This window comes from Trichophyton verrucosum (assembly GCF_000151505.1).
Source record: "Trichophyton verrucosum HKI 0517 chromosome Unknown TV-F-b-10a05.M13f1, whole genome shotgun sequence".
Lineage (NCBI taxonomy): Eukaryota > Fungi > Ascomycota > Eurotiomycetes > Onygenales > Arthrodermataceae > Trichophyton > Trichophyton verrucosum.
This window is the reverse complement of record NW_003315432.1, coordinates 22597-38168: the sequence shown is the minus strand read 5'-3', so window position 1 is coordinate 38168 and position 15572 is coordinate 22597. Positions and strand designations below refer to the sequence as shown.

The following is a 15572-nucleotide window of genomic DNA, read 5'->3' as shown; positions in this document are numbered from 1 at the left end:
CCTTAGCGTCCCCATCATTGGAATATGTTTTGATGCTTGGCAAGTGGTAACTTCTTGCAATGTATAGGAGGGGACGGCCTGGTTGCTGCCCGCCATCTAGCACATTACGGGTATAAGCCTACTGTGTATTACCCTAAGCAAGGCAAAAATGAGCTATATGAGGTGCGTCCACATATACCACAGCAGTATACCCAAGGTAGAGATATCTAAACCAGTCTATCCAGCGTCTGAAAACGCAACTGAAGAATCTTTCCGTGCCATTCACTACCGACTTCACTGATTCCCTGAAATCCTCCGATTTCGTTGTGGACGCTATATTTGGCTTTTCATTCAGCGGACCACTCAGAGACCCGTTTCCAGCCATAATTTCTCAGCTTGAGGAGACTAAGGTTCCTGTTCTTAGCGTCGATGCGCCGAGCTCATGGGACATCGAGACTGGGCCGCCCAAGGATGGACCCGGTTCGAAGTTTATGCCAGATATACTCGTCAGTTTGACAGCCGCTAAGCCGTGCGTGAAATGGTTTAAAGGGAGACATTTCCTCGGCGGAAGGTTTTTGACACCTGATATTGCGGGGAAGTATGGGCTGGATTTACCTGAGTACCCAGGGGTTGACCAGATAGTGGAAGTTGATGTGGATGGATCCGGGAAGTTGTGAAGGCTATGACTAGCTGCAGTGTGTAATCCCACAAGTGATGCATTGGGTAATTGATTTCCAGTGCATGAGTGACTAGTCGGCCTGTCAAAGTACCTTGTGGAAAAACGCGGGCGGTGTCTTAAAAAGTTTGGATTGACGGGTGTCACATTTCAAACGGCCCGACCAAGATCATAGCGCAACTCAACAACGGCAAGGGGGTGCATATAATTAGTAACTAATTTCAAGTTTCTATACGTAACGCGTTTCCGTATACATGCTTGTGCCCGATCTAATTAATTGCATCTCTAATTTCGCTTATGACACCTTTAACTCTTGGCTCCCGCCCGAAGCCGGCATCTAGAACCCGTGTCAGTGTCTGATCGAGGTCGTAAATCTCCTTTGCCGCCGTCTGGATTTCATGGTCAAGGCCAACAACTAGTGTTCCAAGTGCGACTAGTCCTCGGTAGACAGCCTCCGAATCCTTCTCGTTGCGGAGAACTTTGGTAAGTTGGTCGATGAGTACAAGGCCGTGCTCGGATGCTTCTGGTGAGTCAACATTTTCTTTGGATGTGAAGTAAACGGCAAGGTTGATGTATAATGTTGCTGCAGCAATGGTTACATTGCGGTTACCAGCCGCAACAGAGTCGGACATGACAGAACCAATTTTGTTCGTAACTTCTTCGAAGCAGCCGGCGACTAGTGCACGGCCCGGCCCTGTTTCGAAAAAGTTTGCCAGCATTCGGATAGCCAGCATAGTGTTATTGGGGCTGAGAGGAGCACCAAATACGCCGCTGGATATGATCACCGACACTAAATTACCTTCTCCTTGATCCCAGGTAGCTGCTGCGTCCCCCGCAGCAGCTAGAAGCCGGAGAAGATCGAGACCTGGAAGCCGGTTTGCGGCTGGCCAGCTTGTTGATACTTTGACGAGTAAGGGGAGGGTGGCTTCAACAACTGGTGACTTGGAGAGTGAGGATGGCTGCTCGAGCTGGGAGCACAGGGCAGATATATCTTCCATCTCCGAGGGAGCAAGGGACAAATCCTTAGAACCAGAAGATACCAACTGAGTGTTTATCTCAGATATCTTCTTCTGTATAGCTTTCAAATTTGCCGATTTTATAGAGAGGTAGGACGCTTGAGGCAACACTTTTGGCCGAGAATCCGGAATAGACGGTTGTTGGTAGGTGGATTCGCTGGTCTGGGGCGGGCCTACTACTGCTCCTTTAGTATTAGTTGTGATAAAGTTCGCAACCTGTTCCAGGTATGAGATTGGAAGTTCGTTATTTGCGATGAATTTCTTTGCCACGTCGTAGGGGTTTTGAGACAGGTTATATGGGAGTTTTAGGGGTGGCTTTCCGTCTTCGATGTCAACATCGAACACGTAATCGTAGTCCTGGCCCATATATTCGACCTTTCTACCACTGCTTCCAACAGAGTCCACCACTGTGCCAACAGGGACCCATTGAGAGGAGGCAGAAGACCATGTATGAGCAGTGACGCTCCCATCATCTTCACGAATCATCTGTACCTGGCCATCCTTTGTTCCAGATCTCTGTTTGAGGAATTCCGGGCCAGGGAGTTTTTCCTTGTTGACCTTCCCAACCTGCTCTTGTGGAATGGAAGACTCTTTCACGGCATTCTCGAAAATCTGAGTGGTGGCCTCATCGGCTTGCCGACCCTTGTCCCGGCTGAAAATCCGAGCTATCCTATCACTGGCTCCCGAGATAATATCACCAGATTCGGCACATGCAGCAACACTCCATACTGATATTGCCGGGTGGGTAATTGTCTGAATGCAGCTAGTAGCGTTCCATATCCTTACAGTCCGGTCTTCTCCAGAGCTCACAAGCTCGCCGGAGGGCAGGGAATCGAGGGAGTAGATGAAGCTTTCATGTCCATGCAGTTGGCCAACCTGCTTCCCTTGAATAGTCCAAAGGCGAATGATACCATCATTTCCTGCAGATGCTATCTGGGCTCCGGATCCATGTCCATCTGGGACCTTGCAAAGCGCTCGAACAACATCCCCGCAGCCCCTGAAAGTGTTCAGAAGCTTTCCGGAGGTATTGAAAACACGTATAAGTTTATCAGCGCACCCTAAATTCCCATCAGTACGCAGTGTACTCCATAACATATCCTAATATGTATTCTCCTTACCTGTAATGACTGTATCCTTGTCGTAAGCCAAAACAGCCCAAACACTGCCTCCATGGCCATCCAGAACAACTTCCTTGCTCCATTTTCCAATCTCCCAGAGGCGTCCAGTAGAGTCCCAGCTTCCACTGGCTAACCACTTACGGTCCGGCGAGACGGCTAGAGCGCATACGTTGCCTGTATGACCAAGCAGCAAACGCTCAGCGTTGTCATCCGCTGGTTTCCCGGGCTGTCTTGCTTCTATTATTGTATCTTGTCCAGCGCTAAATATCAGTCCTTCCGGATAGTCCCCTGTTGGAGGGCAGTAAGCCAGGGAATTTATAAACGCCGACCCATGCACTGTGATCTTATCATCAAACTTCGGAGGCGGGGATGATACAACTGTCCACATACGAACAGTTGCATCTCGGGACGACGTTAGAACAGTAGATGTAGTTGGAAAGGCCACAGCTCGAACCTATATATCAAGAAATCAGTCACAGTAGCTCCTTATATGGCGAGAGGATTAGTTCCAACTAACATCATCGCTGTGGCCCTCCAGAAGCGCGGAGATCTTGAAGTCAGGCATACAAATGATTTTGGTAGGCTATGGAGACAAGGTATCGTATGAGCGACCAAAAATACAACCACCACCGTATAAATCCGTCACCCTGCGGAGGAAATGAAGCTATCGCGAAGAGCAATGAATGGCTGTAGCTGTAGTTCTTCAGCTTGTTTGCAGAGTGTGGGGGTTGGAGTTGCTGTTCTTTGCATGACATAATACAAAATTTGGTAGGCCAGGTCACATGACGGTGGGAGGGCGCGCACAGCCAAAGCTGGCTGCTTCATCCATTGCAATCAAATACATTGGTGAAGGGAGGTGACATGAAGTATATATTTGTTGTGATACTGCAAGGGATTACACGCTATTAAGGGCAGCAAGATGAAAGATGATGAATGATATCATGTTTGGTTCTATGTATATACTTACTTCAGAATAATAACTCCGGCTGTACCATGAGACAGTTTAACTAAATAACGGGACATCCAGGTATATGAAGACGTAAGAGATATATCTCATCATGGTGTCAAGAGTATACGAAATAGACAGCTTCCTTTCTTCCAGCCACGGCACAAACAGCCAATGCCAGCTCTCAAGAGCTGTTCGAAGCTCTGGCGACGCCCTTAAAAGCAAAAAGTGGGCATTGCTAGTCAAATCCGCCGAGAATGACTCTCCAGCAGCCTGGTATTCCGCTAGCCAGAGGGTACATCCCTGTGGACAAGCCCAGCAGCTCCTGGTATGCGCCAAAACTGCAGGGAACGAGGACGGGCTGCTCCCCTGCAGAAAAGAAAAGCGTCTCCAGCACGAAAAAGTCAAGCCATCCTGTCCTACTCCACGGTGAGTTGCCCGCCGTCTATCCGCTGCCTTAATACCCTCTTCCTTTCCCGTCGTCCTCGTCCTTCTCCGCGAGTCCTAAGGCCGCCGTCGAACGCTGAACGTTGAAGAAGAGAGTCATGTGCCCTGGCGCCTTACCTCATCCCGCTTAGCGCTTGCTCCCTCCGCGCTTAAACTCTCCACCGAGCCCTGTCCGCCGATATCAAAAAGAAAAAAAGAGGACAGCGTTCTTGGTCGTTTGCTCACTGCTTCTTATACGACCAACCATATTGTCCTTTATTCTCTCCTTTCCATCCCTCTGAGAAACCCTTGCACAGCGTTCGTCAGGTTGATTCTTTAGACAAAAAAAGAAAGAGAAAACACAGGAAAGCAAAAAAAAAGGGACTCGGGAGCCAGCCCCTCCGTTTTGGATCTTGGTCCTGCAAGAGACGAGCTGTCTTCTGCTTCCGTGCCACTGCTCCGCGCCTCTCACTCCCTTATAGACGAGCTCCATTTTCTCTTTTTTTCTGTTCTGTTTTAATGATAGGAATGTTTTGACGACTGAACGGATTCCCTTCACTATCATATTGCTGGTGCAAAAAGACCGGTGTTCATTGGCCCTCGATTTTTTGTCTTCGGAGATACCTCTCTAGCTTGGGATCTTGTTTACTTTCCGTTATTTTCTTGATATCTTCCCTACTTGACCTTTATTTCCCCTCTTCATATACTCTTCATTAGCTTGTGGCTACTGATTTTTTTGCCTTTTTCTTTTATTCCTTTTGACCGAGTTGTGGTTTCATTGCTCAGTCACCGCCCCGAGACAGATGGCATCTGGTAAGTTATGGCGCTTCCTATTATTGAACCCTAACCAAAGTTGGTCCGCTATTTTGATGATGTGAAACTGATTCCTTCCGGGTAGATGCTTCAAAGGTTGTGCCGCTGACTTGTCATGGGCATTCACGGCCTGTGCCTCACATCAGCTTCTCTTCGACAACCGAAGATGACCAATACTACCTGATCTCAGCCTGCAAAGGTAAAAAAAAACTATACAATCCCAAGCTATATTCAATTTCCTTGACTAAAGTTTTCTACTCTGCAGATAATAATCCTATGCTCCGGGATGGGATCACTGGTGATTGGTTAGTTTCGCCTCATAAGAACTCTCTTCTATAGGCCTTAGCTGACATGGTATCAACTCAATGAAGGATTGGGACATTCCTAGGTCACAAAGGTGCCGTTTGGCAGGCAAGGCTCTCCGTGGACGCCACCATTGCTGCTACCGCTGCTGCAGACTTCTCTGCGTATGTCATCCGACGACCCAATTCCAACATCATGCAAATGTTGAACCTGTTGCTCACATCTCAACTAGAAAGGTATGGGACACACATACTGGGGAGTGTCTGCACACATTGCAGCACTCCCACATTGTCCGAGCAGTTGCGTTCCCCGTTCAAGCCGGCCCTCAAATCCTAGCTACAGGCGGCATGGAGAAGAAACTACGTATCTTTGACCTCTCCAGAGCTCAGGGCAGTAGTTCGTCCTCACCTACGTCTCAAAGTGCAGCCAACGGCGCAAGTTCCAACTCATCTTCCTCCAACGCCATGAGCTATGAGATTGGTCCCGGGGTACACAATGGAACTATCAAATCTATCATCTGGTACCAGGACTACAACATCCTCGTCACTGCCGCAGATGACAAGAAGATTCGATGGTGGGATCTCCGTTCTCGTCACCCATGTGCGGAATATGGTGTGGATGGGACAATTGGCAGCTGTGAGATGAACTCAATTTCAACGACACCTAACGACCCGGGCGTATTGAGCGTTGCTGCAGGCAAAGCAGCGTACTTTTTCGACCCCGTGCAGCCAGGCCGCTTGTTGAAAAAGACCGATTTCTCGTATGAGCTTGCTAGTATTGCTGTTAACAAGGCAACGAGCCGGTTTGTCACCGGCAGCACAGGCGACACATGGGCGCGTGTTTACGATCTTGAATCCAACGACGAGCTAGGTGTGTGGCCCCCTTTTCCCTGGCCAATATTGATATGACAATGGTATCTAGGTTGCTAACGGCGAAATGCAGAGGTGCAACGAGGCCACCATGGTCCAATTTGGTCACTCAGTTACTCCCCTGACGGCAAGATTTACGGCACAGGAAGCGAGGATGGGACGATCAAGTTATGGAAGGCATGTAGAGAGCCATACGGTCTTTGGAGATAGACCGTCAGCTGGCGAGTGACCTAGCAGTCAACGGCCATGCTGAGAGAACCCTTGCTTCAAAACTGTTTGGTTAAATAGGTTAGCCATGTAAGGTTGGTTTACTTACATTTGGTAACAGTAGGGTAATCTGTGTTATTCAACATCAATAATAACACCATTGGTCTAATTCGGTCTACATTCACACTACAGGACATACGTAGATTGTATTCAAATTCAAGTATCAGTGTTGAAGGATAGGGAATACAAGGTACAGAGAGTGGTAATTATTATCAAATTGGAGCGGAATCTATCACGAAACGACAGGAAACCCAGCCGGCTCATATTGTTCTATAACCATACAAGCCAGAATACAGTCAAACCAAATACTGCTCACTCAATCATGTCAATGTCTTCCTCACCACCGGCCGCAGGGGCAGGCTGAGCGGCAGGTTGAACAGCGGCGGGCTGGTTTTCGGCGGCATTATTGCTAGCACCGCCAGCAGTATCAGCGTTGGCTTTCCCCCAGTAATCCTCCATTTCCTGGTCAAGCTCTTCCTGCGTCTTCTTCGTTCTCCCCGACCCACGGTTCCGACTACCAGTTGCTTCCCTGCTGTCTCTACCACCACCACCACCACCCCGACGACCCCTGTTTCTACCCGAATCATGTTTCCGTATCGGCGATCGCTGACCAGGAACGTATCGGTCGATGTTTTCTGGTGGGGCAAGGTTGGTATTGTTCCGCCTACCTCTTCGGCCACCACTAGCCTCAGCAGCGTCCGGGCTAAGACTACGACTGTCTCTTCCCCGTGGCCGCTCGGCACGATCGAACAGGCTTCCCTTTGGCATCTCGGCGGAGTCGAATGGGTTACGGCGTCGGGGGGCAGCGCTGGGGACGAGGGTGAGACGAATTGGTTGGCCCTTGGCGTTTGCGCCGTCGAATTCATGAATGGCGGTTTCGGCGTCGGAGAGTCGTTTGTAAGTTACGAATGCGGTGCCTTCGGAGCGCCCGGCTCTGTCGTAGAGAAGGGCGACAGAATAGACTGGCCCAATGCGGGTGAACAGCTCCTGTGTTGTGTTGTGTTAGGTATATTTGCATTATATATGGGACGGAACAAAGGGAGTCGAACCTCGAGGTCTTCCTGGGTCAAGTCATAGTGGATATTGCTGACTCGAATTTTTGCTCCGCGCGAATCCCTGTTGACTGGTGTTAGGTATGCAGTGTACAGTACAGTCGGTTGTAGCTACGTACTGGTCAGCAGGACCGGAGTTGTATCTATCCGTACGAGGCTGTCTCGGAGGTCGAGAGGATCGAGCTATAGCACCAATGTTAGAAGGGGTACCTAAACAAACCAAAAATACGGAACGAGGTCAATACTCACAATCTCTGTCGTCTTCAAACCTGTCGTGAACCCAATCACTACCGAACACATAACCCATTAGTCTGCTTTTCCATGAAACCGCCCACCTCTTGCAACCCTGCAGTAGCCTAATTAACTCACAGGTCCAAATCTGCTCTATCACCTCTGGAAGACTGTTGTTACTCAGAGAAAAAGAAGGACAAAGGTTAGCCGAAGGTCAGTCAGATCTAGTTGCTATGTATGGCCTTGTGTGTAATCAATCATATCATATCATATCATATCATATCGGAGAGATTTGCAAGTCTTATTGGTGTGTCCGTGTTGCAAGACTTCGATGCTGGACACGTCAAGACACGGCTATTGGCAGGCAGATAGATATGTAGGTATGTAGCTAAGGCAGCGATGGGAGGAGGAGGATGAGGACCTATAAGTGATCAGCACGGGAGCTCACCATGACTGGGTTAGGGTCGAGAGTTACCTTGTGAGAACCGCGGAAGTTGGTCCTTCGGCGAGAACCCGCCATGCGGCCACCTCTGGGGCGAGAGGCGTCCTATGCAGCAGGAGATAAGTCAGTTGAAGCTCTTCAGCATGCATGTCTTAGGAGGGGAGAGACTTACGGGACGTTCAGCTATGATCTCATCTAAGCTCTGGTCCATGTTTGATTATGGTATGGTTGGCAACGAAGCTGCGAGACAGACGGGGGCGGTCGAGAAGGGTATATGGTCTCCGCCAGCTCTTCAATGCTTTGGCAATGAGTATGAAGACAGAGCTAACGTCGCTGTCAATTGTGCTGTCGGTGTTGATGCTGTTGTCTATAATTAAAAGTCGTTGAAAGGCAGGAAGAAACGAGAGAGAAGAGCCTTATCAATCTTAGTCAGCAACCAATCACGTGCGCATCCTAATCCATCGAATTTTCAACTTTGAAAGCTTCAACTTTTTTTCTGTCGTTAAGAAGAACCAGCGACAACGACGAGCATAAGGCAGCCATTGGCCTGTTAAAAGAGACGTGAAAGCACAGCGAGGGCTTGACTGTCCCAATCGCTCGATACCCTGACTTTTTTCTTTTTTTCCTTGTCCGCATTTTCGTATAATCACAACATCGGCCCACGATGCCACCACGGTTAAGGGCCGCACAACGGCTGGCCAAATCACATCACCATCTCCTCCAATCCTCACAGAACACCTCGATATACAGCCTAACACAATCTACATGCACATCGTCATGCCGTGCCTTCAGCTCGACGCCCAACCTACAGATCTCTAAACGCCGACAAGCGATGTTCGGCTGGCTAAACGGGCCCGGCAGGGTATTCAAGGACCCCATACCGTCGAGCACAAACTATCTGACAGCCTACGAGAAGGATGGTAAACCGAAGGCGCCTCAGACCAGAGTAGGGCCTGATGGGCAGATGGTAGAAGTTGAGCCGTCGCCGCGGCCGTTCCCGCATAACCCGGTGTTTATCAGCGAGAGCGTGTTGAGTGAAGAGCTACGGAATGAGATATATGAGCAGGTTGTTAATAAAGGGAAGAGTGTGAAGACCGTGAGTGTTATGTTTGGAGTTGATATGAGGCGTATCGGGGCGGTGGTAAGACTCGTTGAGCTGGAGAAGCGGATGAAAGCCGAGGTGAGTTTGAATAGCCCAAACCTTTATACCCTATCTCTCCATCCCTATCTCTATCCCTATGCTGGTACAATATGGTCTTCCATGATGAATAAATCGATTAGTCTTGATGACTCCAAGAGAATGATTAAGTTTTGTATCTATTCTGAGAAGACAGCCATACTATATGGAATGGCAGGCGCCATTTGATACACAAATTGATTGATTGCAAACTAAACTGACTATTTGTCTAGAAAAAACCACTTGCCCTGCCCTATGGCCGAGCAGTACGCTCGATGCTGCCCACCACCCCTCTGGCATCCCGCGGAGAACCCCAAATAGCCCACGAGCCCATCAACGACCTACCAGTACACAAGCTCACCGAACCGCAAATCTTCTACCCGGTGTCTGAGTCCCGCCAGTTCACCCGCGTCGACGCCGCCCGAGCCTTCTCCGCCGCACCCGCCCTGCCGGCTGCTGAGCGCGACCAACCCGCCAACACACCCGAGTACATCGCCAAAGTGACGCACGCCCCGCACCGGATTGAGAAGGTCGGCAAGGGCGCCAACGAGCATCAGGTGCTGCAGCCTGCGGAGGTGCGCATCCCGCACCCTCACATGGTAGCTGCCGAGCGGGACAAGATCGCGCTGTCGAACGAGATGGGGGAACGCAGCAGGCGGTACATGGCGCGCATTGAGGCGGACGAGCAAGCTGAGAAGGCGCGCAAGGAGAAGCGGAAGGCCAGGGAGGCCGCGAGCATGACGCGGGTCGAGCCCACGGAGGGACGGTTCGAGTTCAGGTTCCGGGATGTGGTGGTGAGTAGGGAGACGGTTGGGCTGGACGGACGCGGCGAGAAGGGCGTTGGCCGGCGGTATGGAGTGCCTCTTGCAGACAGGCGGAGGGGAGAAGTCAAGATCCCAACCCGCGTTGAGGTCTAAGTGCTACTACTTACTTAACTTGGCTTGTTCTGTTCATCGTGTATACTACTACTACTACTACTACTACAACCTACAACACTGCCTACAACACTTGTACCATACTTAACTATGCTTGGCGTGGCTCTTGGCTATATTTATATGCAGTTTCATTTTCTTCATCTGTTAATTTCAGCCCAAGCCCAGCCCAGCCCATTACTTACCATACTTACATACTTACCATACTCACATACGCGGGGGGGAGGGTTGGCATAAATACGTGCATAAATACAGGAGGAATCCCTCCCTTGTAATGCAAAAATGAAAAGAAGAAAGAGCGAGGGACTTACTGCAACTTCCCCCCTTGTGCAACCATCAGGACCGCTCCTTCCTGCTTCCTTCTCGAAGACGGTCTTGGCGCGCGGGTTCCGTCGCCCCTTCCCCAAACAGCGAAAAACTTTAGTCTTACTAAGCGCAAACAAACCAAAAAAACAAAATCTCTTGGCGTCTTTTGTATGTTTTCTCCTGAGCGGCGCCAAGCGGGAAGTCTTGGCTACTCTTGGCTCTCTCGAGTTCTATTTTGGTCTTGGCGCCGCCCGCCCCCTGATTCTTCGCTTGCCTTTCCCGCCGTCAACTCCCACTTCTTACTCTTTACTTCTTACTCTTTACTTCTTACTCTTTACTTCTTACTCTTTACGACTCTCCATGCATGCACCGTCAATCCTCTTTCTTTTTCGCAGGTCAGGCGTTGAGCAGGTAGGTCGATGTCTAGACTAGTCAGCCAGCAGCCAGCAGTAGAAGATAGATAGATGAAAGAAAGACGACGACCAAGACTCGATAAAGAGACGAGATGGTGATACGCTGCATCCAAGGCAATAGTCAGTCAAGCAAGGCGTCTTGCAGCACTGCCTCAAGTCCATCCTGCCTCACCCTATATACGTTACGCGCCCATCGACGACGAAAAAGGACCGCCCGACAAGCCCGCCAAGGGAGATCATTGAATACTCTCTTGTCCCAAACGGACACACACCTTTTTTTTACCCTTCCCGCGAAGATCACAGATCATGATCTGTTCGTTCCCCCGTTTCATGCGGGCGCCGGCGGAACAGCAGAAGAAAAAAACAAAACAAAGCCTCATCTCCTGCGCTGTCGCTCTCGGGTGTCGGATGCTGTGCTGTGCTCTGCTGTGCTCTGCTGTGCTGCTGAAAGGGGGGAGGGCCAAGGTAATCGGCAAAAAAGAAAGGAAAATTACATACTTACTTACATTCCTTCAGCCAACATATTATTGAACCAGGCTGGACTCGAGATGTGTGTGTGCGCGCATGTGTAAGTACGTGCATGCATGCCATCTCGAAGTCGAGTTATGCCAGCCAGTCCGCCTGATATCGTTCGTCTCTCTGTGCACATCCCAACCCCCCTTAACCCCCCTAAACCCCCTTCTTGGCCCGCTGGACCGTCAGACAAGATCGACTTTGCTTGCATGGACGGGGTGCTCAGCCGACAGTCAAGAGTCAAGTCCAAGTCCAAGCCTAAGTCTTGGGTACGGATATTAGAGTGGCCTGGCTGGGGGAGGGAGGGAGAGGGCATGTATGTCGCTTGCCGCGCAGTCAACTTGGCGGGCGCAGGCTTGCGTTGCCGTTCAGCCAGCGAGACAAGCAAGCAAGCAAGCAAACCAGATGATGAGACATCCCGAGAGTCTTGAGTCGACTTGGTAGGCGTCGTCGTCCGCCCTTGGCGCTGGCAAAGGACAGGAGATGCTAGGGACAAGGCAGGGGGAGGAGGATGAGGGATGTGTTGGCACTGGCACTGGCACTGGCACTGGCATAAGAAAAGTAGTTAAGTGCAAATAGTTCGTCTTGGGGATGACGGTGCATGTGTAAGCGCCGCCGCCTCCGCCTCCGCCGTGAAGAAACGAGACGAGACGAGACGGAACGAAACGAAACGAGACGGGACAAGCAGCCGGAAATGCCCGGTCGTGTATCTGTATCTGTATCTGTATACTTACCTACTGACTGACCTGTGACTTGTATACTTGGCTGTGTCGCTGGCTGTGCTGCTGAGCGGTCTTGGGGCCCTGGACTGGGCTGGCTGGCTGGGCTGGCTGGGCTGGATAGACTGAACTGGACAGACTTGGCCCGGTGATGGTGATGATGATGTGTAGGCGCTGGGTGGGAGGTTGGCATCTGGGCTGTGTGATGGACAGGAGCGAGAGTTGGTCGGCCGGCCACTTCGAGACGGATGCTCCGAGAGGATAGATAGAGTGATAGACGAAGGCCAAGGGGGGGTGGTGGCAGGATAGGCGGTGCGACGCTGGCGAGATCGAGAGTGACACCGTCTATAGATAGATAGAAGTATGATAGACATTAAGCAATGGCAAGCAAGGGAACTATGTAAGATAGGCTCTTCTATGTAGAATTTGGTAGGTAGGTATTTTGTAACTCGAACAGTCATTAGTTTGTAGCTGGCAGTCGAACTCGCACACTTTGATAGACAGACAAACAGTGTATTTGAAGCAGCAGTAGAAGAAGAAGAAAGAGAGACAACCCTCGACCCTTGATGCGGGGAGAGTACAGACACAGACATGTAGACCAACGCCAGAAAAGAAGCTGAAAAAAGGGACAAGGTTTGAATATTCACACAGAATGATGAAGGGAGGTCAGTGAAGGGCCGTTAAAAAGGGTTTTATGTACGCTGGACAAGAAGGTGATTAAAGGTGAAGAGAAGCTAGAAGGTGATAAGGAAAGGAAAGCCAGGAGAACCCCCAATGCAGTCATTAAGCCAAGTGAGCAAAAGCAGAAAACCACCCTTTATAGCAGAACAAGACGTATCAGTGTATCAGTGACAGAAAGGAAAGGAAAGGAAGAAAGGAAAAGGTGATAGATAATAGAAGTGATAAGAGCGTCGCCGCAGTCAGTCAGTGATGTGCGATAGTTGGTTGTGATCAGTTGTAGCCATCGCCCATGTCAAAGCGGTACTGCGGGAGATACTTCTTCTCTGGCGGAAAGTGGTGGTGGATCTTCTGGATAACCATCTTGCTCGCGCGCTTGGAAGAGGCCTTGCCCGCCGCGTCGATGCCGGCGCCCACAGCCTCGATCTGCTCCTCGCCCTTCTTCGTCTCGGGGGCACAGCACTCGACGCTCTTCATGAAGCGGTCGCCCAGCACTTCCTTGATGGTGATCCGCTTGGCCGGGTCTGGATGCAGCATCTTGAGCAGCAGCAGCTTCAGGTTGCGGTTGCCGATGTGCCTGAACGCCGGACCGCACGAGGGCATCTTGTCTTCAGATGGGATGCCCGTCTCCGAAGAAGCGAGGAACTTCTCCCATCCAGAGGTGAAGCGGGCGTAGTTGGGGTGCTCGCGGCTGGCAGAGGGCCACAGGTTGCCTCGGAAGTGCAGCGTGAGATAGACGACGGCGCAGGACCAGACGTCGAGCGGGCGTGGATCGTAGCTGGACTGTTTGGCCAGGACCTCGGGGGCGATGTAGGGAAGCGAACCGCAGATTCCAGGTGAAGAGAGACGGACCTCGCCCATCTCCTTGCCGCACTCGCCGCCTGAGCTGCGAAGACCAGGGTGGAGACCCGAGAACACCTCTGAGACGCCAAAGTCGGTGATCTTGATGTATCCGTCATCGGAGAGCAGCAGGTTTTCAAGCTTGATGTCTCGGTGGGCGATGCCGTTTTCGTGCAGGTGAGCGACGCCGCGGACCATCTGCTTGAAGAAGCAGTGGTTGTCCTTGGGCTGGAGGTAGTTCTTCTGGACGAGCGAGAAGAGCTCGCCGTAGGAGCAGTACTCCATCACATGATTGTAGCGGCCGTTGCTGGTGCACAGACGGAACGACTCGACGATGTTGGGATGGTGCAGGGACTGGGCGATGGAAAACTCCGATTTCACTTTTTGCTCATTCTCATGCTGGTCTTCCTTTGAGCCGCACTTGCGGAACTCCTTGACGGCAAAGAGTTCGGACTTGTCGCTGCCGCGTCGACACATGATCTTGACGGTGGCTGTGGCGCCTCGACCGACCTCCTTGCGCTTGCCAGGCAGTTTGCTGCTATTGGTGTATTCGTCTGCAAGGGGACAGGTGTTGACGTCAAAGTCATCGGGCAAACTGGTGCTCATGCGGCGGGCCTTGAGGCCGGCGCCTGAAACTGCAGGAATAGAGAACCCGGGCCGTTCTGGTTGGTTCTGCACGTCTCCGAGGCTAGGAGATCGGATTCGCTGATCCTCGTCGCGCTGGGGCCGAGGTGTTGATCCAAACATGACTCGACTGCGCTCACGCAGGCTAAGGCCCGTCGACGAGCGAGCAGGGCGTCGGGGGTTGAAGGATGAGTCGGAGGGAGGGGTGACTCCGAGATACATCGGGTTCTGGGGATTGCTGTTGCCATGGAGCGTGCTGGAGGGCGAGCTGGGTGACTGGGGGGAGTTGGTACGCGAGGAAGTGGGTGAGTGTTGGTGCGAAGACGAGACCGAGCCCTTGCGCGTGTTGCTGGCCTGGAACATGTTCAGCGAGAGTTTCTTTTGTTCAGTCTGTGCATTAGGAGCAGCATTGCCAGTAGCAGCAGCAGCAGCAGTATTATTAGCAGGAGTGGTGGTCGGAGGCATGGCGTCGGAGGTGCTTGGTCGACGGAAGATGCCCTTGATCGACTTGGATGCCTTTCTCAGCGGAGAGGACTTTTGCGAGGCCGAAGTCGAGGGTCGAGCTGGCGGAGGAATGGCCACTGGAGCAGAGGTAGCAGAGGTGGAAGTAGCAGTCGTATTAGAAGTAGGATTTGATGCTGGAGCCGGAGCTGGAGCCTGAGCCTGAGTGGTAGGAGGGCGTCTCGAGGGCGTGGATGGCGGCGTGGGCTCGGTGTTTACGATGATGGGGTTCTTGAGCACCTCGACGGGGACATTGACGCTGACCATGGGATCCCTGCTCGGGGGATCAATTCGAGGGTGTTGCTGGCTCTGGTAGCTGTGAGGCCCACTGAAGAGGTTGTGGTGGTTGTGGTGGGTGAGGCTGGTCGGGGTGACGGGCTCAGAGGGCTCGGTAGCGGACTCTTCGTCCTCTTCGTGGATGACTCCGGGCAGGTCAGAGCAGCGCAGGCTGTCTGGCAGGTCGAGGGTCGGCCGGCTAGCAGTAGGCGAGGCGGCCAGGGCTGCCGGAATGTCCATGAGAGGAGGCGGCTTCTTGACGTCGACGCCGACTGTTGATGTCGATGTAGATGTAGCGGCCATGTCTGATAGAAGTGATCGTCGAAAAAGTGGCTTGGGTGTTGAGTCGTGGTGGTTGCTGGTGGTGGTAAACCTTGCTGGGGATAACCCTGCCTTTGGGGCGGTTGATCGGACAGGAACGGTCGAACTGTGAGTCTGTGTGATACAAAGACAGC

The 15572-nt window shown here is 51.7% G+C and overlaps 7 protein-coding genes across 7 annotated transcripts; 4 read left to right on the top strand and 3 right to left on the bottom strand.

Moving 5' to 3' along the window:
• Window positions 1-924: 924 nt before the first annotated feature.
• On the bottom strand, window positions 925-3354 carry TRV_04015 (uncharacterized protein; the record flags this gene model as incomplete). The annotated part of the gene is made up of 3 exons (XM_003021794.1): window positions 925-2729; window positions 2790-3243; window positions 3307-3354. The coding sequence occupies 3 exons, from the start codon at window positions 3352-3354 to the stop codon at window positions 925-927; spliced, it is 2307 nt and encodes a 768-aa protein (XP_003021840.1).
• A 1985-nt stretch (window positions 3355-5339) lies between these two features.
• On the top strand, window positions 5340-6206 carry TRV_04014 (uncharacterized protein; the record flags this gene model as incomplete). Its single annotated transcript, XM_003021793.1, has 2 exons — window positions 5340-6147; window positions 6199-6206. The coding sequence occupies 2 exons, from the start codon at window positions 5340-5342 to the stop codon at window positions 6204-6206; spliced, it is 816 nt and encodes a 271-aa protein (XP_003021839.1).
• Window positions 6207-6725: 519 nt separating this feature from the next.
• TRV_04013 (uncharacterized protein) lies at window positions 6726-7181 on the bottom strand (the record flags this gene model as incomplete). Its single annotated transcript, XM_003021792.1, has 1 exon — window positions 6726-7181. One exon carries the CDS (start codon window positions 7179-7181, stop codon window positions 6726-6728), a length of 456 nt encoding a protein of 151 aa, XP_003021838.1.
• A 1064-nt stretch (window positions 7182-8245) lies between these two features.
• Window positions 8246-8515, top strand: TRV_04012 (uncharacterized protein; the record flags this gene model as incomplete). Its single annotated transcript, XM_003021791.1, has 1 exon — window positions 8246-8515. The coding sequence occupies one exon, from the start codon at window positions 8246-8248 to the stop codon at window positions 8513-8515; it is 270 nt and encodes an 89-aa protein (XP_003021837.1).
• A 287-nt stretch (window positions 8516-8802) lies between these two features.
• Window positions 8803-9504, top strand: TRV_04011 (uncharacterized protein; the record flags this gene model as incomplete). Its single annotated transcript, XM_003021790.1, has 1 exon — window positions 8803-9504. The coding sequence occupies one exon, from the start codon at window positions 8803-8805 to the stop codon at window positions 9502-9504; it is 702 nt and encodes a 233-aa protein (XP_003021836.1).
• An 86-nt stretch (window positions 9505-9590) lies between these two features.
• Window positions 9591-10232, top strand: TRV_04010 (uncharacterized protein; the record flags this gene model as incomplete). The annotated part of the gene is made up of 1 exon (XM_003021789.1): window positions 9591-10232. The coding sequence occupies one exon, from the start codon at window positions 9591-9593 to the stop codon at window positions 10230-10232; it is 642 nt and encodes a 213-aa protein (XP_003021835.1).
• A 2917-nt stretch (window positions 10233-13149) lies between these two features.
• TRV_04009 (serine/threonine protein kinase, putative) lies at window positions 13150-15420 on the bottom strand (the record flags this gene model as incomplete). Its single annotated transcript, XM_003021788.1, has 1 exon — window positions 13150-15420. One exon carries the CDS (start codon window positions 15418-15420, stop codon window positions 13150-13152), a length of 2271 nt encoding a protein of 756 aa, XP_003021834.1.
• Window positions 15421-15572: the final 152 nt, after the last annotated feature.